Source organism: Micropterus salmoides, unplaced genomic scaffold, assembly GCF_014851395.1.
Source record: "Micropterus salmoides isolate LMB-PRFRI ecotype aquatic unplaced genomic scaffold, ASM1485139v1 Ms_hic_scaffold_2, whole genome shotgun sequence".
Taxonomy (NCBI): domain Eukaryota; kingdom Metazoa; phylum Chordata; class Actinopteri; order Centrarchiformes; family Centrarchidae; genus Micropterus; species Micropterus salmoides.
The window spans coordinates 19,264,661-19,289,190 of record NW_024041150.1 but is presented as its reverse complement, the minus strand read 5'-3'; the positions used below and the strand labels follow the sequence as shown (position 1 = coordinate 19,289,190).

At 39.6% G+C, this 24,530-nt stretch overlaps 1 protein-coding gene across 1 annotated transcript in view; it reads left to right on the top strand.

Moving 5' to 3' along the window:
* Window positions 1-24,530, top strand: part of LOC119912224 (macrophage mannose receptor 1-like) — a 357,347-nt gene that overhangs the window by 268,616 nt on the left and 64,201 nt on the right. Inside the window, exons 10-12 of the mRNA XM_038731319.1 lie at window positions 57-299; window positions 391-490; window positions 1,110-1,345. Coding sequence (XP_038587247.1) covers window positions 57-299; window positions 391-490; window positions 1,110-1,345 — 579 coding nt within the window. The remainder of the gene's footprint in view (window positions 1-56; window positions 300-390; window positions 491-1,109; window positions 1,346-24,530) is intronic.

Below are 24,530 nucleotides of genomic sequence, written 5' to 3'. Positions count from 1 at the left end.
CAATTGAGCAACAATTTTAATTCCAGCTGTTATATAATGAACATCTGTTTGAAAAGGAAAGGCTTGGATAGGCCTCTACGGTGGAGGCTGGAGATGGTCCCTGAGTAACAGCAGCTTCTATGGTAAAGGAGAGACAGTGTTTAGAAACTGGGCCCCTGGATATCCCTACAATCCTTACGGACAACAGAGCTGTGTGATGCTTCAAAGCTTTTACTATTACTATTACTACTTCAATGACTACAATGGAAAGTGGTTGGACGTTGATTGCAACTACCAATTCTTCTCTGTATGCTACAACGGTGAGTTTTCTTATAGTGTAAGAATTAACAAAAGGCTAAATAGATCTTCTGCATAGCACATTGTTAATAAATTCTCTCAATATATTTCCAGGTTCAGTAAATGGCAAATCATCCTTTGTAAAAGTCAACACACCTTTGAATTGGATTCAAGCTCAGAGATACTGCAGGGAGAATTACGTCGATCTAGCCAGGTACAGTGTGCACTGATGAAGACTCTAACACATACAATAGTTCAGTACTGAACCAACTACTTAACAACTACTATCTGTTCTGTTGATGAAACTTGGCTTATTCAGTATTCTAACAGATGATAGGAATCCCAAAAGGATTGGATGATCTTCCCAATTGTTTTATTTTTGTCCAAATGTTGTATTTGATACTTTGTGTCATTTGAATCCTTCCTGTTTTTGTTGATTTATTATTAATGTTTTACATGTTTTATAGTTTTATAGTTATATATTTTTCATTGTTAGTTTTACAGATTTATGGCACTTGTAGCTGAGTCACGTAGTATGATAATTATGATGATGATCATTATGATGATTACAAACCATATTAGTGACAGAAGTATTGGGCTGATTGTATATCTTAATTGTAAGATGATTATTCTGCACTGACTTTAAGATGCTAGTTAACAGCTAAGTTGTCCAGGTGACTGAACACGTTACCAAATCCTTAAATAACCACATAAGCTGTAATATTATATATGATGTACTGCAGTGTGATTTATTATTATTTTTTGTTATGTTTTACCTCTTCAATTATTCTCCACCCACCCTTGATGTGTATATGCTACTGTTTCTCTCGCAGTGTACGAAATCGGGCAGAAAATTTTGCCATCGCAAAGTTGGCAGCTTCTGACTCTGTGTGGATCGGTCTGCACCAGGAACCATTGTGGTCTGATGGGAGCCCCTCTGTGTTTCAAAACTGGGCCAGTGGGCAACCAGACAGTGCAGAGCAGTGTGTCACCACAGCGTTCAGAAACTCAGGACGGTGGTCAGATGATAACTGCTCCCTCACTTTACCGTTCATCTGCTACTCAACAAGTAATGCATTTTATTTCTACTCACATACTGTATAAAGATTATTTTTTGCATTAAAGTCAGTTTAGTTATATACAGTATCTCACAAAAGTGAGTACATGTACGCTAGGTTAACATTAAAATCTATAGCTTACTGAAATATGTCTCAAATGTATAATACTGTTTAAATTAAGAACATACAGTAGATTGAACCTACTGTACAATATTAAATCAATTAACTGTATCAATAAAGTGGTGGTGGTGGATCATCGTGGGCGGCGCGGTGGTGCAGTGGTTAGCACTGTCGCCTCACAGCAAAAATTGTCTGAAATTGTCCTTAGGTGTGAATGTGAGTGTGAATGGTTGCTTGTCTGTGTGTGGCCATGCGATGGACTGGTGACCTGTCCAGGGTGTACCTCGCCTTTTGCCCAATGTCAGCTGGGATTGGCTCCAGCCCCCCCGTGACTCTGTACGTAGGTAAGCGGTTGACGATGGATGGATTGTGGATCATCGTTGGAAATAGCAATTGTGTCAACATGATATACCAAATTAAATGTGTTGAATCAAACAATCTGATGAATTAAAAATCTTGTCAGTGTGACTGTGTCAATCTTAGGGTTGGGTATCGTTTAAAATTTTATGGTACCAGTTATGGTGGTTTTACCACCCTTAAAGTGACACCGATACGGGTAGTGTACTTCACTCGCATAAAATGGGGGCGGCTGTGGCTCATGAAGTAGAGTGGGTTGCCTGATAATCGGAAGGTCGGCCTTGGTGGCTGTTCTGCCAGTGTATGAACGTGTGTTCAACTGAGAACTGTTTTAGCACTTATGCTCAGTGAATGAATGTGTGTGAATGATGACCGCAGATGTAGTATAAAAGCGTTTTGAAAAGACTAGAAAGACGCTATACAAATACAGAGCATTTACATTTCAAAATGCCACCTGTTGAAGCCATAGTAGGTGATTGGTAGCCTATTATTATTTTTATTAATGTAATGTTTTGAACAAGCAAGGTGATCTCGTTATTATTTTTTGTTGTTTCTAATAACATAGAAGTTATAGAAGTATTGTAAATTGTATCAGAACCTAATAGTTCATCCTCACAGGTAGTATTATACGGGGAAAGACTACAGCTTGCAAATGTTTTTCATATTTGAATGAGAGAGGAGGAGTGAAATAGTTTAATGACCAAATACGTTGTGGGAAACAAATTTAAGGTAATTTTAAATTAAAGTATCAAAAAAACTACATTAAGAGTCACAAACAGAGGAAAAGAGAGGCTGCACGTCCAGCCGATCAAACCAACTACACCTGAAGCAGTCGCAGCTGCTGCCGGAGGCTCCTGAGTAAAATCACTGCTGCGCGACAAAAGCGTTTACTTTATGTGATGAAATGCAGTGATCAATCGGTGAGAAGTGATGTGAATAGCAAATAAATGTACAGAAGAAGAAGAAATGTTAAATTATACCAGAAGATGAAACCAATGGAGATCCAAGCCTGTGGTGATAAACTTGCAACAGTGACAAACATCCCTGAGATCGCAGCCAAAGGCGAGCGGCTGTTAAAATCACGCATGGCGCGTACAGACCTTTTTATACAGTTTATGGTGAAGGCACATAAGGGGAAGAAAGGCGTGCTCTTATCTTTTTTCTTTGTGTTGCTTGCGTGTGTGGCTGCAAGCAAAACCATACAAATTGTCAGAAGTGGTTTAACCAGAACCCAAAAGCAAACAAAGACGGGAGGCCTTTTCACAAACTTTATTGCGAGGCAGGCAAGACAAGGTGGGAGTGAGTGATTCAGCTTGGTGGCAGGCTCGGTGGCAGGCAGGGTGTGCTCCTCCAGATAAAAGAGGCAGGCATGGGCATGAGGGAAGGCGTCCTCTCCAGAGATATACGACATAACAATCCAGCAAAGGCTGAGGAGAACTGCAGGGCTTATGAAGCAGCACAGAACGACATGATATGGATCAGGTGTGCTAATCAGTCTGCCAGACAGGTGAGTGAGCCATCCCCATGCTTCCCCACCAGTCACGCCTCCTGTCAAACTGCAAGGCTAGAAAGAGAGGTCGAGCAACAGAAAAACACAGACAACCACATACCGACACTCCCAGCATAGTCATAGTTGAGACCTCGTGACACAAATAGTCATTTTTTGCTGCGATCTGGTTACAAAAAGTACCAATTGAAGTACTGGTTCGATTTTACTTGATACTGGGCTGTTTCGGGAGATAACATAAAGGTATCGAGTAGGGATACCCATCCCTATTAAATCTAAACTGTATTTTGCTAATGTCCTTCTTTACTTGAAATCATGTACTGTATTGGCCAACATACTGAACTCCTTAATTTCCCCATAGTTGTTCAACTTTAAGCCCTAAGAATTTTTAATTCTTCATTTAGTGTTCATTATATATGTCCTGTGAAACTCATACCATAATTTGTTTAGGTGACATTCTTGCTAATACAAATGTGTGTCTTAAATAATTGTTTCTCTCATAGCTACCATAAGATAGAAAATGGATCAACCTTAAAATCCAGATGGAACATGAATAAATATTCAAGCAATTCATTCCCTTCTCTTCTTCTGTCTCAGCTCCTCCAAAAACAGAAGACTTCAGAGCAATACAGCAAGCTGAGTCCAGTATCACTCTGCAGTGGAATAAAGTGAACAACAGCTTCAGCTTCATTCTCCAGTTTAATGATGCAGAGATCAACATCAATGCACCAGCTGGAGATGGACGAGTAACTCACACAGTCTCATCTCTCACTGCTAGAACTAGATACACATTTACTCTCTTCTCTGTGTTTGAAAACATCAGAATCAGTGGAGTAAACATTACTGCAGTTACCGGTAATATATGTCACTTTATTTCTATGCTCTGTATCTGCTTAGCGAGCCATCATCTGCTTTTCAGAGCACCAGTGTAAAACTAAGATGTATCTACTGGGTATAATATTCATTAAAGGAATGTGCTACTTAACAACATGCACTTTATTGCATGTTAATTTACTCAGCAATGTTTTGGCCAACACTGTAAAATTATTTTTACATTAAGAATGATTTCTTTTTAAACTTTTGGTGCATTGTAATTATTCATTTATAGTGGAGTACATCTCTGTTGTCATATAAAGCCTGATGGATATGACTACAGAATGTGACATCTGGATCCAGAAAAAAAACATTCATACTCAGTAATACAAATAATTGTTTCACTTGCTCTGTTCCTGACAGACAGCTTTAGTTTGTATTTATGTGAAGATACAAAATGAACCATCTTTAACTGTCAGAGGGAACATTGTCACTTTGTTAATATAGCTTTCACTACTCTGTTTGTCTTTTTCAGCTCCTCCAAACGCATACAACTTCATTTCAACAGCACAAGATGAGACCAGTATCACTCTGCAGTGGAATAAAGTGAACAACCTCAGCTATATTCTCCAGTTTAATGGTGCAGAGATCGACATCACTGCACCAGATGGAGATGGACCAGTAACTTACACAGTCTCATCTCTCACTCCTGGAACTACATACGTATTCACTCTCTACTCTGTGTTTGAGAACGCCAGAAGCAGTGGAGTATACCTTACTGCAGTCACTAGTAAGTTGTTTGACTTCATTAATGTTTATTTAACCTGGTTAAAAATTTACATCTTATAACTTGGGAAGCAACTGGACAGTTAATAGTACTACAGCAGTAGTACTTTTTCCATGTTACATTTGAAAATTTTTCTTATTCCTCCTTCATGTAATTAATTAACTTGATGTTGTCTTTTCTTCTTCTTTTTTCATGTTGTTCTGAGCACAATGTTAACATAACATTACCTTGTCATTCCTTGTCATTATTTTTACTTATTAGGATTTTGTATAAATTGAAAATTATTGCTGGGCAACAATTAAGCATTTTAATCGTGATTAATTGCATCATTTTCCGCTATTAATCTCATTGTTATGTGCAAAATTGAATAATAAATTCTAAAGCAGTGTATTTTAATTTAAATGTAATACCATATATACAAAAGTGCAATAACATGTGGTTTGCAAACACTATAAACAAACAAGGTGCTTTTTACCAGCAGTATTCCCTTTACACAGTAGCAATAAAATATTTCTTTTAAATCTCTATCTAAGCATTAATGTAATCAAATCAAATATCAAACCAAAGCTATTTGCCACTGCCGGGGCATTACCTTTTATCTAGCTTGTTAAAACAAGTTACCATCAGAGTTCAGAGTCACAATCATAACGTCATAACAGGCTCCTTCTGAGCAACAGGTTAACATTTTTTCTGAACACGTATCAGCAGAAACATTTTTCTTTTATCAGGGAGCATCATCAACAGTCTGTGTTCAGTAGCAAGTGTCCCTGTTAGAGTGAGGTGAGGTGGTCGAGCACAAGGCGTAGCAAAAAGCTGTCGCGACAGTTTGTCTCACGCCCGCCAGCTTCCAAAGTTAAATTGTCTTGAACTTTCTATAGGCGACACGGAGCACAGATCATTGGAAGAGAGACTGATCCTCACTGTTTGTGAGTTTCCAGAATCTATTACTGTTTATTAAATAGGACATCAACAGGAGGGAATTTACATGGCAGAGCATCCCCACAAAACTAGATGAAGGCCTATCAGGTAAAGTTACCATCCATAGAGCGCCTGCCGTTTACTTGCAGAACAATGTCTTTCTTCTCCCACACGCTGCATTGAAGCCTCCCTTCGCTGCTTGTTTGGGTGGGTGATTTGCAGGCTGATCAACATCCCACCCCTCCTGTGACCCATGGTTTGACTGTATTTGGATTCACAGCCAGTGAGCAACGGACTTTCAAAATCATAATAATAAAAACTGCATTAACGTGAGATAAAATAATTGTCACGTTAATTAACTAATGTGTTAACTCAATAATAACATGTTAACTTGCCCAGCCCTGTTAAAAATGTATGTTTAATTGTATGTTCAGTTATGATATATGATGAAATTGACATTTGTCTGATCAATTCAACTTAAAATATTCTTCTTTCCATGTAAACAATAACCATCTTGTGTGTGCTGCTAGAATACAAAAATCTCATCAACGAGGAAAATGTATTGTAAAACTCCACAGTAAAGCTGAACCCACCTGATTCATAGTGCCTCTTCATGTTCATTGTAAAAAAAGTCTGCATGCTTTATAAAAAGTAAGTAATAAAAAACTGAATATGCTTTGTTTTAGGAACTCGTCAGTTTTACTTTGAGGCTACGCCACTGAACTGGACTGAAGCTCAGAGCTTCTGCAGACGGGTCTACACTGACCTGGCCACCATAAGAAGTCATGCTGAAGTCTATGCTATACTCAGCACCACACCGAGCTACAGAGGCAAGTTCTCAATATTGGAAACATATACAAAACATAAACATAGTCTATATATACTGATGTATAATCATATACAAATAGAAAAGCCAGGCCAAACCAGGTTTTTGATAAAGTTACTATGATAGATGAAATAACAAAATATGGTGGGTACATTTATTTGCCAGAAGGCAGCAGGGTGATATGATCATTGGAATGTGAAAGAACAACAAAATAGAGGAGACACATAATTTAAGGGATGTTCAGTTTATTCATCTACATTTTAGGTCAATTCAGCAACTATTTTAATTCCAGCTGTTATATAATGAACATCTGTTTGAACAGGCAAGGCTTGGATAGGCCTCTATGATGACAACTGGAGATGGTCCCTGAATGACAGCAGCTTCTATGGTGAAGGAGACACAGGGTTTAGAAACTGGGCTCCTGGACATCCCTACCTTGCTATTGGACAGAACTGTGTGCTGCTCCAAAATTTTAGATATTTATATTTCTATTACTATGGCTACAGTGGAACATGGGTGGCCGTTAATTGCAACGACCTGTTCTACTCTGTGTGCTACAACGGTGAGTTTTCTTATAGCGTAAGAACAAAAACCTAAATAGATCTTCTGCATAGCACATTGTTAATAACTTCTCTTCATCAATATATTTCCAGGTTCAGTAAATGGCACATCATCCTTTGTAAAAGTCGACACACCTTTGAATTGGACTGAAGCTCAGAGATACTGCAGGGAGAATTACGTCGATCTAGCCAGGTACAGTGTGCACTGATGAAGACTCCAACACATACAATAGTTCAGTACTGAACCAACTACTTAACAACTACTATCTGTTCTGTTGATTCAGCTTATTTAGTATTGTGATGGTTGATTGAATCCTAAATCTCTAATAATCTGTCCAACTGTTTTATTTGATCCTTTTTGTTATTTGAATCCTTCCCTTCGTGATTCTCTTTATTTAATATTATTATTATTTATTCATTCATTTGCTTGTAAGATATATATTTTTCATCCTTAGTTTTATGACCGTAATGCACTTGGAGCTGAGTCACGTAGTATGTATAGTATTACTGATAGTACCGATAATAGACCTTAATTGTAAGATGATTATGTTTCACTGATTTTAGGTTTGTTAATTAACAGCTATGTTGTTCAAGTGGCTGAACACGTTATCAAATCCTTAAATAATCACATAAGGTTCAATATTATATTTCCCAACAATCACTAACAATCTACTGCAGTGTCTAATTTTCTTTTGTCTGTTATGTTTTACCTCTTCAGTTCTACTCAACTCACCCTTGATGTGTATATGCTACTGTTTCTCTTGCAGTATACGAAATCAGGCAGAAAATGACATCATCACAAAGCTGACAGCTGGTGACAATGTGTGGATCGGTCTGCACCGGGAACGACTGTGGTCTGATGGGAGCACCTCTATGTTTCAATACTGGTCCAGTGGGCAACCAGACAGTCCAGAGCAGTGTGCAACCACAATGTTCAGTTACTCAGGACTGTGGTCAGATGATAGGTGCTCCCTCCCTTTACCGTTCATCTGTTATTCAACAAGTAATGCATTTTATTTCTACTTACATAATGTATTAATTATTATTATTATTAATTAAGCTTTCCACTCAAAACCATTCAATCTTGCTGAAAAACCAAACTTTGCCCTCAGAAACACACACACATTATAACACAGTCTTACACTGGTGAGATGAATTCAAAACAATACTTCAAAAACTGGTGATTAGTAATGTTGCTTTTGGATCTCCCCCTCAAAATCACAACAAAAGGTTGTCTTTTGTCTCAATCGTCCGGGGATACAGTGATTCACTTGTGCTGTGTGACTTGCAGGCTTTAGCTGCTGTCTTTCATTTTTTTCACGTCCGTTTGAGTTGAGACGACAGCCTGAATGACAACCTTCTGAATGACAACCTTGTAATGTATAATGCAACTGCAAAAGTGTTTTTACAACAAATTTGACAATATTTCTCCAGGGAGTGCAGTAGTAGACAGTGGCAGCTCCAACAGTTTGTCAGACTTAGCAACAGTAACTAAGGGGGGCGGTGCTTAGCGAAGGGTCAATTGAAAAAAACTGTAATTGTTGTATTAAGGCAGTATCTGTTATATATTAGCAATGATATATAAAACTTTAAAGATAAGTTTCACACTGAATTTAGATTTGTGTACCTATGCAAGTCTGTTTGTCTGCGGTTTTTACTGTTCTTCTGCTAAATGTTGTTCAGAGAGTTATATACAGCAGATGAACCTGTGGAAATCTGGTGATTGTGTTGAAAGCATGCTGTTTGCCATTTATAAAAAAATGTTTCAGAACAAGAAAAACAACAAATACAATAAACATTTGCATAAGAACAAACTAAAACCATTCATAGATTACTTAAATGTGTCTCATCAGTATGTAGTGGGACAACTGTGTGGATTTGTGCATTTTATATAAAATAAGTTTGGTGCTACTCCAAATTCCTCTTTTCCTCTCCCAGATAGGAGCAGGGGGGTTAAAGATCAACTTCAACATACTGCTAAAGAGACCCCAACAGAAAGGGGGTGGAAAAGTTGCTTTCTCTAAGTGCCATCCCTGAGCAGCCTGATCATAAAACTGGCCCCTTTTTTATTCCAAAGCTGATAACGTGGTGCCTGACCAGCGATTAGCATTTCCCTGAACAGCGTAAAACTGCCCCCCCCCCACACACACACACACACGTAACCGTGGCAACTGACCTTGCTCTGCGTTTCATTACCCCATCAAAGGGATACCCCCTTTTTACGCCTAAGTGTGACATAATCCAGGACAGCCAAACTTTAAATAAACAAGGACTGCAGTCTCCAAAGACCCAATGCATTTGTTGCTATCTGCTGTTGATATTATTGCTGAAAAGAATCTAAATAAGTTACTTTTGCTTTTCCTTTAGAAATTATGATAAAGAAATGTCATACTATACTCTATTAATTATCCAGCTTGAATTTAAGGCTGAATTCCCCGGTTCCTAAGGAAAGATTGTTTTGGGTTAATCTAAGCTTTCCTTATGTAACCTGAGATCCCCCAAGTGGACAAAATAAGTATTACATACCATCGTCGGAAATGCCGTATAAATGTCACCCACTTATCCTGACCAATAATGTGACAATTGTTTCCTGTTACCAAATGCTTAACTTAGAACGGTATAACCGTTTGACCATTGAGGTTTGATTGTGGAAAATATTTGATTATAATGCGTGCAAATAGATTTCTTTTCTTTTAGACATTAAAGTTTAGAAAGGCAGTCCCTCGGGAAACCTGAAACGCCCTTTGGGGGAACCACGCCCCAGACAACAAAAGAGCGACACACAACGTCGCTCTCTCTCTCTCGGCTCCTCTCCTCCCCTCGTGTTCTGGTCCGCCGTGCTTCGCCAGGCAACGCCCTAAGAGTTCGGCCAGCCCTTTGTTCGCTTGAAGCTACACATGCGAAGTGCCGCGACATCAATCTGCCCCTCAGTTTGTTTTATTTTCTTTCTTTCTTTTGATTTATTAAAGTTATCAGTCCGTTAAGTTACACTAGACTAATTCAGGAACGACCAAGTTCCATTTTAAGCCTTTTTCGTCGAGCCAACTTCAGTGAGGTCCGACCAAGCCACGTGGTCTCGCCAGCGGCAACGAAGGAAACCTGAAAACAGCCGAATTGCCAGACACGGAGAATCCCGGAGAATCCCTAGCAAAAAGCCAGGATCGGGCAGCTAGCGCGGGACCCGTGCAAAAGGCCAAAGCAGGCCGTCGACAAGCCGTAAGACCTAACAAACATTCTGTGTTCAGAGATGTCCCGTAATGTTAATTTCCTTTTTAACTCCTAAACTCATAGCTTACTTTCATTAGTTCTCCTCTGCCGTATGAGTCAAATGCTTCCCACAATCGAACCTCCATTTCTCATTGTTCAGCCATTGTTTATTTTCCCTGATGTATTTAACCACCCTTTTATATCGCTTTAGTTAGTTAATAAATTCACTGTAATCAAGGAAATGTGTGTGTTGCCTATTTCCACGTCCCTGCCAAGAGAATTGACCCTTTAGATATGAGACTGACTGATTGATTTAGATAATTTAACGATTATTAACTAACTGATCAATAGTAATAATTGTATAATTAGCTACCTAGAGGTCTGGAGACTCTAGGATAATAACAACTCCGGTGGTGCCCCGAAACGAGAGATTGATATTTTCTGAATATTAAAATTCATAATTTGGTATTAATTCTCATAAATTTATTAAAATTCATAGCTAAGTTTTAGAAATGCTACAAGTATGTGTAAGTATGCAGTAGATTGAACCTTCTGTACAATAGTAAAGTAATCAACTGATTTACAGGTGGTGGTGGGTCATCGTTGGGAATAGCAATTGTGTCGACATGATGCACCAAAATACATTATATGTGTTGCATCAAACAGCTGATGAATTTAAATCTTGTCCATGTGACTGTGTAAAACTAAACTGTATTTTGCTAACGTCCTGCTTCTTTACTTCAAATCAAGTCCTGTATTCGCCAACATATTACAGTTTTTCTCAATCGCTTTTGGTACAATCATCGAATGACTATTAGACTTTTTCAAACAATAACACTATTTATATGAACATTAGGTCAGTTGTTCACATGACGATAGTCATTTATGACTGCTTTAGCACAAATTGCACTGAGTAAGCCTTGCAGAGATAATACTACAAAAACTTTCCATTTGTTAGCTATTGAATCATATTTCCCTCAAATGCAATTATACACATGTTCATTTTGTAAATCCCTACATGCTAAATAGAGTGACCAACAATCACAATAACTTGTCACACATATATTAGATACATAATAGTTACGTGGTATTGTTGTAAAGTTGTCAGATGGATTGACTTAGGCCAGATGGGGAACAACTGAATTTCCTCACAAATTAGAGCAACCCAACGCAACTGCTGTCCAATTTAGCTCACAGGCGAAACTCATAACCAATCAATTCTCAAACACATTTATACTGCAAGGGTAAGACTCAGCTGTGGAATATGGAGCATGCAGGAGACAGACAGGGGCAAAAGTCCATCCAAGGACGGGCATTAGTGTGGGGTGGCATGGTGAAGGGGAGAGGAAGAGATAGAGTGTGCAAAGAGGATGAGGAAGAGCCAAAATATCTCGAGAGATACAGGCAAGTTACAGACCATGTAATCAACCTTGGCCTGAGTATGACCGGAGAGTGCAGCCTAATCTGGGCCGGTCCACAGTGTTGTCAAATAAAAGTTTGGTTGAAAGTATAGTGTGTGCAATGGCTGACATCAATACTATGCAGCTGCCTAAATGTACAACGTTATTAATTGGACAATATTACATAGTGGGTAACTATCACACTTTCGGAGTACACTGTCATTTGACAAGATGTCTTTGTATTTTTACTGTCTTGGTCCGCAATGATAAAGGAAGCTTTTGTTTTGATCACAATGATTTAGTCATTGATGGCTATATTTACATTTCAAACATGAGTTAATTCTTTTGATTGAGTCATCACCTTTTGCAGGTCACATGGAGTGGTGTGCTGAATGTACCACGTGATGTCGGTATTTCCCCATAGTTGTCAAACTTTAAGTCCTATGAGTTTTTTATTCTTCATTTATTGTTCATTATATACAGTATGTCCTATGAAACGAAGGCTGTGATGTGGTTAGGTATAAAATGTGACATTCTTGTTAATACAAACGTGTCTTAAATAATTGTTTCTCTCATAGACACCATTAGGTTTTGTTAACAAAAAATACAAAGTTGATCAACCTTAACAGCCAGATGGAGCATGAATAAATATTCAACTAAAGTTGTTTGGTGATAAATTCATTCCCTTCTCTTCTTCTCTCTCAGCTCCTCCAAACGCAGAAGACTTCAGATCAATAAGACAAGATGAGACCAGTATCACTCTGCAGTGGAATAAAGTGAACAACAGCATCAGCTTCATTCTCCAGTTTAATGGTGCAGAGATCAACATCCCTGCACCAAATAATTATTATGGACCAGTAACTCACAGAGTCCCATTTCTCACTGCTGCAACTGAATACACATTCACTCTCTTCTCTGTGTTTGAGAACGTCATAATCAGTGGAGTAAACATTACTGCAGTTACCGGTAAAATATTGTTTACTTTAAGAATATTTACTTTTTTAAACTTTTGGTACATTGTGATTCTTCATTTATCATGGAGTACATCTCTGTTGTGATATAAAGTGTGATGGATATGACTACAGAATGTGACATCTGGATCCAGAAAAAAAAACATTCTTTATAATACAAAGAATATTTTCACTTGCTCTGTTGACAGACAGGATTAGTTTGTATTTATGTAGGGATACATATTTAACTTTAACTTTGTCAATTTTACTGACACTGTTTAACTGCTCTATTTGTCTCTCTCAGCTCCTACAAACGCAAAACAATTCAGACCAATAGGACAAAATGAGACCAGTATCACTCTGCAGTGGAATAAAGTGAACAACAGCGTCAGCTTTATTCTCCAGTTTAATGATGCAGAGATCTACATCACTGCACCAGATGGAGATGGACCAGTAACTTACACAGTCTCATCTCTCACTGCTAGAACTAGATACACATTCACTCTCTTCTCTGTGTTTGAAAACATCTTAAGCAGTGGAGTGAGAGTTACTGCAGCCACTGGTAAGACTTCATTAATGTGTATTTAACCAGGCATAACATTTTGTTTTTGCAACTTGGAAAGCTACTGGACATTTAATAGTACTTACCAGCAGTAATAGTATTTTGCTTTTTCCACCTGAAAGTTTTTCTTGTTCATGTTAAATTAACTTGATGTTGTCTTTTCTTGTTACATTACATAAAGTTACCTTATCATTCCTTGTTATTATTTTTAATTTTTATTTGCATAAAATGTTTCATTTTATTTTAAAAGTTATGATATATCATACCACTTAAGTGTTTGATTTTCAAGAGATTTTAACAAATTATCAATTAATTTTAAAATATTCTCTTTCCATGTAAACAAACAACATCTTTCAAAAAAACCTCTGACTCTTTGTCCTACAACCAAAGGCCCTAGTAAGTATTTGCATTTGTTACATTCATTACATGTCTGAGCCTTTGCCTTGAGTGACCATTGTAATTGTTTGTAATTGCTTGATTGTAATTGTAATCATTATCACAACTGTATTTTTATCTTATGTTTTATCATTTGTTTTTCATTATTTACTGTGTTTGGATCTGCTTTAACTGTTGCTAAAACAGACACGAGTCTGTTCTTCCCTATATTTATATAAAACCAGAGAATAAATGATTGAAAACCCTACTTTACAGTTCAATATATACATACAATTTAAATTTGATTTTACTCGTTTTCAAAGTAGTATTGTGTACAGAAAATACATGTGACATGAATTATTTATATATTGTATATATTGAATGTAATAACTAAAAGTATAAGGTCATGCAAAAGTTTTTATGGTTATTATACTACAAATGGTGTTGAATACTTAATGTTAATGGCAACCATTACCATGTGTATTATTTTATAACACATATTTATGTCAACAGATTATATTCTTGCCACGAACGTGGAATTGGAGTCATTGACTTATCTGTCAGACTCGGAGTTGCAGAGTCTGTTGCAGGATGAGTCTCCACTAACTGCTGTTAGTTTGTTTGTTTTTCATTTTCATGACTACTTTGTATTCAATTGTAATTCAAATGATGAACTAATTATTTTATTCGGTATTAACATTATTTTTTTTTCTGTTGTGGGTGTGTGTGGCTTTTTTAAAATCTAGCTCTTCAACCAATACGGACTGTCACCACAGTTGTTCATCAAAGTGTTGAGACGTGAGCTCAGGAAAGACAAGATGAACTGAAGAAGAATGGATCTGCAATGCAACATTTTGGAACTTTTTTCACACTAATTTGACTTTTCACAATTTCAATTGCTTTCCTTGAAGCGAATGAAAAAAACTGATGATAGGAAAGACTTTTCATCAGATTCCAGTGAAATGTAGTTTGACCTCATTATTCTGCTTTGTATTTACTTATACTAGTACTACTTAATACTTCTACTGCTATGAGGATATGTTTGTTGTGTGTATTGCTACTATTGCTTCTTTTGCTTAAAGAAATGTTTTAAGACATATAAAAACATTCTTCCAACTTGTGAGATGTGTGAATTTCTGATGTTTTCCCTCCTAATACAGTTCAGTTACATTGTAAAAAAATCCACTCCTTCTCCCAATATAAAAAGAAGCTGTGAATATGCAAAAGTTTTTCATTTGGAAAGTTTAACTGCTGGACACAAGACACCTCCTGCTTAATTGCATATTGGACCCAAATTCACTTTCACACTAGTTCTGATATCTCAAAATCATGCTCACATATTAAATGTAAAGATTTAATATAAGGACAGAGAACCTTTTTGCTCAAACATTCAGGTAAATTGACTATAAGCAAAACACAAAACACATTTTTGAGTGTAGGGCAAAAACCCTGAAATGAAAAGTGTATTTGTGTTTGCAATACTTTATTTAGTTTCTTTAAGTAGTTTCATAACTAAATTAAAATTGCCTGAATAAATCTGTTGACTAAACTTTCTACCCTCCCAAAACTATATTTGTATTGTAGGCTTGAGCAAAAATGATCAGCATCATAAATAAATCAGCATCATAGCTGATTGACAGCTATCAACACTACCTAGCAAAGCTTAACATCAGGAAACGCATGCCAACCTCAGTTTCAGAAACAACTACAGAGAGTGCAGCTGAGGCAGGTCCCTCATCATACTTTCACTGAGGACGTGAGACAGAGCCGGCCCTAGACCTTCGGGGGCCCTAAACAAAATTTAGTTGGAGGCCCCTCTGACTGTCAGGCGTTGTCACTATATATGACACAGAAACAATGGCTCTTGTTTTTAAATAAGACCCAACAAATCTTTCTTAAATTCTTAAACCTGCCACAAAAACACAATAGCAAATTTCTTAAACCTGTTTTACAATAAAGCTGATTCTGATGAAAAACAATAACTAGGCTATACTCTATATTATTATATCTACTATGTTTGATGTCAAACAGGAAACGATACCACCAGTGCTACTGAGTGCAATGGCAGTGCAAGACCCAGTAGATACTGATGAACTTAGTTCTGAATAAAAAGACTGATAAAGTGATTTTGACCAAAGCTTAAATCTTTATTAACAGCCAGACAAGAGATTAAGAGACAAAAACTACAAAACAGTTGATAGCATCACTTTTCTCAACCAGCTTCTTTATGAGTGATCTAAACATGTAATGACAGAAAATACTTTTACTGTCTGAGTGTCTTTTTGGAAAAGTTGAAATGTCTCTGTCAACCTGTGTTGGTTTTACTGCTCACCACATCAACTGGTCATTAAGGACTGATGGCCAGTCAGCTGGATCCACTGGAGGAGTAGAAACCGGAGAGCCAGGTGTGGTAGTAAGCACGATTGTACTGCTCTCCACTTCAGTAGGCACAGGTAGACCTATAAGGGAGATTAACACGGAAAATAAGTCATTTTAGTAAGTTGACATGTTCATACACTGGGTGTTCCTAGAGGTGAATAATTGTTTAGTTATTGGTGATGTAGGCCTAAACTTACCAGCCCTGTCAGCTTCTTGGATGAAAACAATGATTGAGGTAAAGGTGGAGACTGATGGACCCGGTATGAAATAATTAACAAATATAAATAAATTGAATGAACTGAAATGTCTGATCTTATAATTCAAGAAAATCTACCAGAGTTTGATGCTGTCTCCTTTTAAAAAGTGACTTTAGATAAGATGTCTTTTCAACACTGGCAGCTTTGGAGGAGGCTCCATGATGTTTCTCAACAATCAATTCTTTAAAACAGCTACTACACACTCCCTACCAGACAGATTTGATATATAATGAAATAACAGGGCATCTCTATAGGTTTAACTAAAACACATAACCTACCAGCAGAGTCAGCTTCTTGGGTTATGTGACCTGTTGAAATCTGACCTATCTGGTTTTGTTCTGTTAAATGCTTTAACGTTATAACTTTAGATGTGAACATCTCAGCTCCAGAGATGGTTAGATAGAAAAAAGATAGGCTAATGGCTTAAACTGAAGAAGACCCATGTCCTAATAACACTATTAACCTAATCAACTGACTTTAATAATACAAGTTAATCCTATATTATTGATACTATACTACGTTTATGCAGTTTGTAAAAATTGTGATGCTAATTGCGGTTTGCATGTTAGCAAGCTATAGCGTTAGCATTGTTGATACCAGCGTGGCTAACTAAGACTAATGTATGACCTTTAGTGCAGATTATCTAAAATACAGGCATAGGAAAACAGAGCCTGTGGCCTTACGTACCTTTATCTTCTTGCCTCCTCTCTTCTGTTGTCTTTTTACATGTCCAGACAAATATGATCTTCTCTTGTCAGACTTCAAGCCTGATGGACCCAGCACAACGACTGATGTCGGTGATGTCACAGGGTCAGTCCGGGTTAAGAGCCACAGCTGATTTTCCAAAGTAGCCTATATAACTAAATAACCACTATGCTTATTATGGTGCGTAATATAAAAAGCTGTCTTTCATTTTATTTTTATTATCTTACTTTTTTTTTTCAGTGATTTTGTTTTCACCACTAGCAAGCAGTGACTGTAGGGGGCCCTCTGCTGGCCACGGGGCCCTATGCCGCAATGGTCGCTTAGTGGCTGGCCCAGTGTTCTGACGATATATGCTGCCCTATCGAAAAATGCTACCTTGTGTGTTCCCTTTTCCAATCTCATAAAGTTATAACTCTCACAGCATTATGACATATTCTGTTTTTTTGATGACATTGTAACATCATTTCAGGGGTAGCGTATTCTGATAGACTCCCCTATCAAATAATGCTCCCACTACAGAATCATTTTATATTGCACCACTACTCACTCCATGTGTACTGTATGATCAGCCACTGTCTCGACGGCATGCCCAACAGCAAGGTTGCACAGAATTATGGGCGTGGAAACAGACCGCGCTTGTGGGTCATGTGCATGCGCAGAACCGCTAAGTAGCACATCTCGATAGGTAGCATAAATCGACAGAACACCCGCTCTGAAATTAATTAAAAAGGTAGTATTATTGAGTTATATATCTTTTTTGTGCATGTAACAGGTGCATGTACCTGCTTCCAGGTACTTTTTTTCATATCACCTCACCTCCGTCGAGGTTCCAAGAGAGCTGAGGGATACTAAAATGTAATGTGAAAACACGACAGACTGCTGATTGGTCAGAGAGAATTGTCACTATTCACTGCATCATCATTGCGTGCGCCAGATAGAGGCCAGCAACAGAAGGTTTTATATTTTACGGTTTCGTATGGAATTTCATCACTAAATCCACTTTTGAGAAATTTTGAGGTGAGAAATCAGCTGTGTAGATTTCAAATTGTCATGTAAATATTCAAGACTTGGGCCAGATAAGAAAGCTTGAACTTTTACCAACATTTTTATTATCAACAAAAACAGACACCAATTAGATTACAAAAGTTCCACCAGAGTGTGTCAGAGATCGGTGCAAAAAGAGCCCCATTCTGTTACCAGAACAGAGACCCGAGTCGACATGAAAACCATGTAACGACTGACTTTCACCTCCTTTTGGACCTCCTTTTATAGCTCTGTTTCTTGGCTTCACATCATCACTTGGCTCTCTTTTCTACTGCACCTGAATCTGGGAAATTCACTGACTGCCTGCTCCTCCTCTCTGTGTCCTTTGCATGCACTCCGCTTGATCATGCCATTTCATCCATAACCTGACTTTTATGGAATAACCTGGTGTTTTTTGTGCTCTGTGCTGGAAACAGGACATTCTTACTGTGATGGACTATATTGATGTATGTTTTGTAATACAATTTTCACAAAATCTGCTTCTATATTTTCCTTTGTAAGTGTTTTTGATGCTACTACTGTGCTCCCTCCCTTTTCTCCCAAAGCACACGAACTTGCTTACACAGGTGCTACTGCAGAGCCTGGGCAGTTAGATACAGAAAGGAGCACATACACTCAGAGCTGTAGAGTTTTAACACTGTGATCCTAACTTTACACTATAAAATAACACTTTAAATAATGACAATGTAGACCACCATTGCTCTAGTAATTAATGATAACAAAGGCTAAATTAGGCTAAAATGCTCCAAAATAATTCACAACACAGGCACTCTGAGTATGTTTGGAAGCTCCACTATCGAAAAAAAGAGGGTCTTACTTGGAAGTCCTGACGAAGCAGTAGAGACCATGTCTGGTAATCAGTTCCGACAATGTGTTTTACCATGCCCATTCTACATCACGGCTGGGGATACTCATGAGATGTGTGTATCCTGTCTGGGGATGTCGCACGCCCAGGCAGCTCTCGAGGGGGCTGCCTGCGGGCATGGCGAGGCCCGGTCCCTGAGGGTGCTGAGGTCTCGTGCGGCTCTCTTTCGGAAGACGGTCGGATGCGCTCTCCCGATGCCTCGGGTGGAGGAAGCACTTGCGAGCTATCTTTCTCCCACCCTCGCTTCATTCCTTCAGACGCCAGCACTCCCCAGCAAGCCGTGTCGGATGACATCCGCTTTGGTGGGCAAGGCCTTCATGGCAGCGGGTCGAGCTGGTGCAAGCCTGCACACTATGGGTACCTTGCAGGCGTACCAGGCCCATCTTCTCAAAGACTGTGAGAGGGACCTTGGGGGAGATCCCTCTGAGGATCTGACCTCAGAGGTCCCCATCCCTAGTGGCGGCTCAGGCAACAGGCTCTGTTCCCGCCGTCTTGGCGCTTGGGACACGCTAGACGCCAGCGAGCTCTCACCAGTCTGCCCACCTCAAGGGGTTGCAGCTGGAAAATGATCGGGCTCACACACCGTGGGTCACTGGCGAGTTTTCCCTGGCGGTCCTCCGCTTCAGGGTGCCACCGGGGACCTACGCATAACACCGGCCACCAGCCCCGAGGGCTTGATGGCTACAGGCTGCAGTTCTGGGTCCACCCCCAGCAGAAGTTCAACGGGGTGGTCTGGACTGCGGTGCACGCGGGGCAGAGCCAGGTGTTGGGACAAGAAGTTTGCTCTCTGCTGGAAAACGGGGCCAGAGAGCTTATTTCCCCGCCAGTCAGGGAGTCCGGGTTCTACAGCCGGTACTTCATAGTTCCCAAGAAGGACGGATGGGTTGCGTCCGATTTTGGATCTGCGGTCCCTGAACCAATCATCAGTTCCAAAGATTGGTTTGTCACGATAGATCTGCAAAGACGCTTATTTCCAGTCTCCATCCGTCCCTCTCACAGGAAGTTCCTGAGGTTTGCCTTCGGGGGCTGCGCCATCACTGTAAAACACTTTCAGAGGGTGTGCTCCTGGCAGCAGCGTCCAGTATAATACCTTCTGGACTACTACACATGAGAGCCCTGCAGTGGTGGCTAAAATCCAAGGGATTCTCCCAGAGGGGAAATCCGCTCCGTCTGATACGGGTTATGAGCAGGTGCCTTCGTTCCCTGTCTGTATGATGGAAATCTTGGTTCCTGTCCCAAGGTCCCGTGTTGGGAGCGATCTGTTGCCGAACAATTAATTCGACAGACGTGTCACTCACGGGATGGGGCGCGGTCATGGACGGCCGCTTCGCGAGAGCCTCTTGGCAGGAGCATCATTTCTCCTGGCACATAAATTGCCTGGAAATGTTGGCGGTATTCAGAGTTCTGAGGAGTTTTCTGCCCGCTCTCCGCGGTCGCCACATCCTTGTCAGAACCGACAATACAGCAGTGGTGGCTTATTTGAATCACCAGGGGGGTCTGCGCTCGCGCCCATTGTGCAGACTGGCGCATCAGATCCTCCTGTGGTCCCAGCCGAGACTGCTGTCCCTCAGAGCGATGTACATCCCTGGGACTCAGAATCAGGGAGCAGACCTGCTGTCGAGACAGGGGCTAAGGCCCAGGGAATGAAGACTCCACCCCGAGGTGGTGGAGTTATTATGCGAAAAGTTCGGCCCCATAGACGTGGGCTTTTTTGCATCTCGAGAGACTACTGTCCCCTGTGGTTCTCCCTCTCGCCCCCAGCCCCGCTAGGCTGGATGCCATGGTGCAGACGTGGCCGAGGCTGCGTCTGTATGCTCTTCCCCCAGTTGCTCTGCCCCCGGGGGTTCTGGAGGAGGTCCATCAGGACGGTGTCACCCTACCGTCAGTAGCCCCATGTATGGCCGGCCCGAGTGTGGTTCTCAGACACAATATAGCTCCTAGCTCCTGAGGAGAGACTGTCATGTCCTTGTATGTTTATGTAGCGCAGTATTGATACTGAACCCCATAGTAACATGGACAATTGGAGACAGTGTGTTTATGAGTGTTAATCTGTGTGTGGTCTCTGTGTGTACATGTGTCATTTGCCTTGATTACCTGTGTACAACCCAATGGTTTATTAATCCATCACAGACAAATCATTTGCATAATGAGGCAGTAATGCATAGAGAAATGTAAAAAGGAAAGGCAGAAATAAATACCATTGGGAAAATAAATAGGGTAGAAAATGCAAAAGAATAATAAAACAAGCAAAAATAATAAAACGCACAATAAATAAAAACATTTAAAAAAGAAGTAATTAATAAATAAAGTTGAAGATTATAACATGACAATAAATAAATAAGGTAAATAATACAAAGCTTAGATACTGTTTATTTTTGTATTTATTTATTTTAACACAGGGCAGGTTGGCACCGATGATCTTTCTGCAGTCCTGACTGTCCGTTGTAGTCTGTCCCTGTTCTCTTTGGTGGCAGATCCAAACCAGACAGTGATGGATGTGCAAAGGACAGAATGGATGACGGCTGTGTAAAAGTGGATCAGCAACTCCTTAGGCAGATTGAGCTTCCAGAGCTGGCGCAAGTATCTGGAGCCAGGCCATGGAAAAAGTTATAAGATGTTAAAATCTATCCTAAAACAAACAGGGCAGTGTAGAAGTAGTTCACCTTTCTATTCCTAAGACAATTTAGACCAATCGGTGCATTTGAACTTTGGAAATCTTGGAAAGAAAAAGACATCTGAACATTCATCGAAAGACCTCAGAGTCCACTTGAAAAAGTATGTCTGACCTCTTCCACACTACTGAAGACTTTATCAAAAGTGAAACAATTCTCAAAATGAGAAAAGTTTTTGCTCCTCTGAATGTGAAGATGGTTGTTGAGATCTGATAACCATCAGGTATGCAGGCATTGAGAGGCCACTGGAGCATTACTAAACAAACCGATTGCTGCAGTGAAAGAATGTTTTCTGACCAGGTGGAGGATCAGGTTTCACAAGATGATCAATAGATCAGATAGTCCTCCTGGAAGTCTAGCTATTTTCTTAATTCAAATGAGGGCAGGTCTTGCGTATGAAATAAACAATCCACAACAACTATATTACTGTCTCCATGAATTTCCAACAGTGAAAAGTCCATCACAAAAGGGTGGCTATAAATATGCAATAAACTAAACCACACAAATGTTCAGTCCAAAGAAAACAATGCCAGAGCTGTTTAAATGTTTGCAAGCCAGGGGAACAAATTTGCCACTAAAATGCAAAATGCTCACTGCATTTAAGGTGTGAACGGGGCCTGACCCCGATCTGACCCAGTTGCAGAAAGCACTCTGCATTTTTGGAAGTTAACAGGTTCTCATAGTCAGTGCAGACTGTGTCTTTAGTTACACTGATAACTACCTAATACGAGAGCCAAATGGAGAAAAAATGCACTGTGTGCTTCAGTAGAGTGAGAAATGAAGAAATGGCCAAACACGACTCATTAGTAAAAGCACTACACAGAGCAGTGTGCAGTATTGTTAGCAGTAATCATTTCTGATTGAATAATCTCTTGATCTGGTTGTACGAGCATAGCCTCTGTCAATGAATTCAAACTTTATTCTAGTCTTCAGTGCCACCATCAGCATGCCATGGTGGACGCACATAAGAGCATGCTCCCTCTGCCAGAGCTTATATAGTATAGTTGGGTTTGTGAATCGAAAGCTTTCTGCTTTTCCCCTGCTCTAGAATTTCTGACACCACACGTGTTTGTTAAATTCTCATTCAGTTGCAAAAAGTGCAGTTTTACAGCTGTTTCTAAGGTTCCTGAGTTTGGAGATAAGTCGGTGCCAGTTGAGGGCAGGTCTTGGTGAATTTTGTTTCTAATAATTAGAATGTTATCATTAAAGAAGCTCATGAAGTCGTAACTACTGAGAGCTATGGGAATACTTGGCTCAATAGAGCTGTGACTCTGTCAGCCTGGCTACAGTGCTGAAAAGAAACCTGGGGTTGTTCCCATTTCCCTCCATTAATGACAAGTAGTACGCTGCTCTGGCATTACGGAGGACCTTCCTATAAGTTTTAAGACTAACTTGCCAAAATAAATGCGAATTTTCCAGTTTGGAACGCCAATTCCTCTCAAGTTTCCACGATATTCGTTTTAATTTGAGAGTTTCAGTATTATACCATGGAGCCAACCGTCTTTGTTTTATTATTTTCTTTTTTAGAGATGCTACAGAGTCGAGTGTCATTCGCAGCGAGCCTGCAGCACTAACAAGATGATCGATTTGGGGACTGAAATTAGCATAGGAGTCCTCCGTTACTTTGTGATCTGATAATGAATTTAGAGCTGATGGAATCGCATCCTTAAATTTAGCTACAGCACTATCAGACAGACATCTTGTATAAAAATTTTTGCCCAATGGCGTGTAGTTCAGCAATACAAACTTAAGTTATCAAAACAGTGGTCGGACAAAGAGGGATTCTGTGGGAACACTATTAAATGTTCAATTTCAATACCATATACCAGAACAAGGTCAAGGGTGTGATTAAAACAGTGAGTCGGTTCATGGACACTCTGAGAAAAGCTAATTGAATCTAATAGAGATAAAGGCAGTTCTAAGGCTCTCATTATCAACGTCCACATTAATATTAAAATCCCCTACAATAATAACTTTGTCCGTTTTAAGGACTAAAGTTGACAAAAACTCTGCAAATTCAGATAAGAATTCAGAGTACGGACCAGGTGCTTGGTACACTGTAATGAAAAGAAGTGATTGAGGTGATTTCCAACTTGGGTGTGAAAGACTAAGAACAAGACTTTCAAATTAGTTATAATTTAGTTTAGCCTACTTATCAGCTCTAAACCTAGAGTCGAAGATAGCTGCAACTCCACCTCCTCGACCTGTGCCTCAAGGAATGTGAGTATTAATATGACTGGGAGGGGTGGATTCATTTAGGCTAACATATTCTCCATCACCCAGCCAGGTTTCAGTAAGACAAAATAAATCAAATCATGATCTGATATTAGTTCATTTACTAGTACACCTTTAGAGAGAGAGATCTGATGTTCAAGAGTCTACATTTAATTTTCCTATTGTTTTGCACTATTGCTCATGGTTTAATTTTTATGAGGTTTTTAATGCACAGCTCCTCTGTTTACCTTTGATTTAAATAATTTGATGGTCGGGGGACAGACACCGTCACTATAGGATTTTCACTAAGTAACTCCTGAAATAGAGGAGCAGATGAGTGTGTTAGACTGCGACTCTGCCTCCTGGTCTCAACTCTGGGTTGTCATGGATTTGGTCCACTAATAAACTTGGCCAGCTTTCTAGAAATGAGAACTGCTCCTTCCCAAGTTTGATGGATGCCGTCTCTCCGGATCAGACCAGGTCTTCCCCAGAAAGTCTGCCAATTATCTACAAAACTCTGGACACCACCTCGACAACCAGCGGCGGAATGACGACATGCGGCTATACATGTCATCACTGGTCAGATTTGGCAGGGGTCCAGAGAAAACTACGGTGTCCGACATTGTTTTTGCATATGTATACACCGACTCAACATTAATCTTAGTGACTTCCGACGTG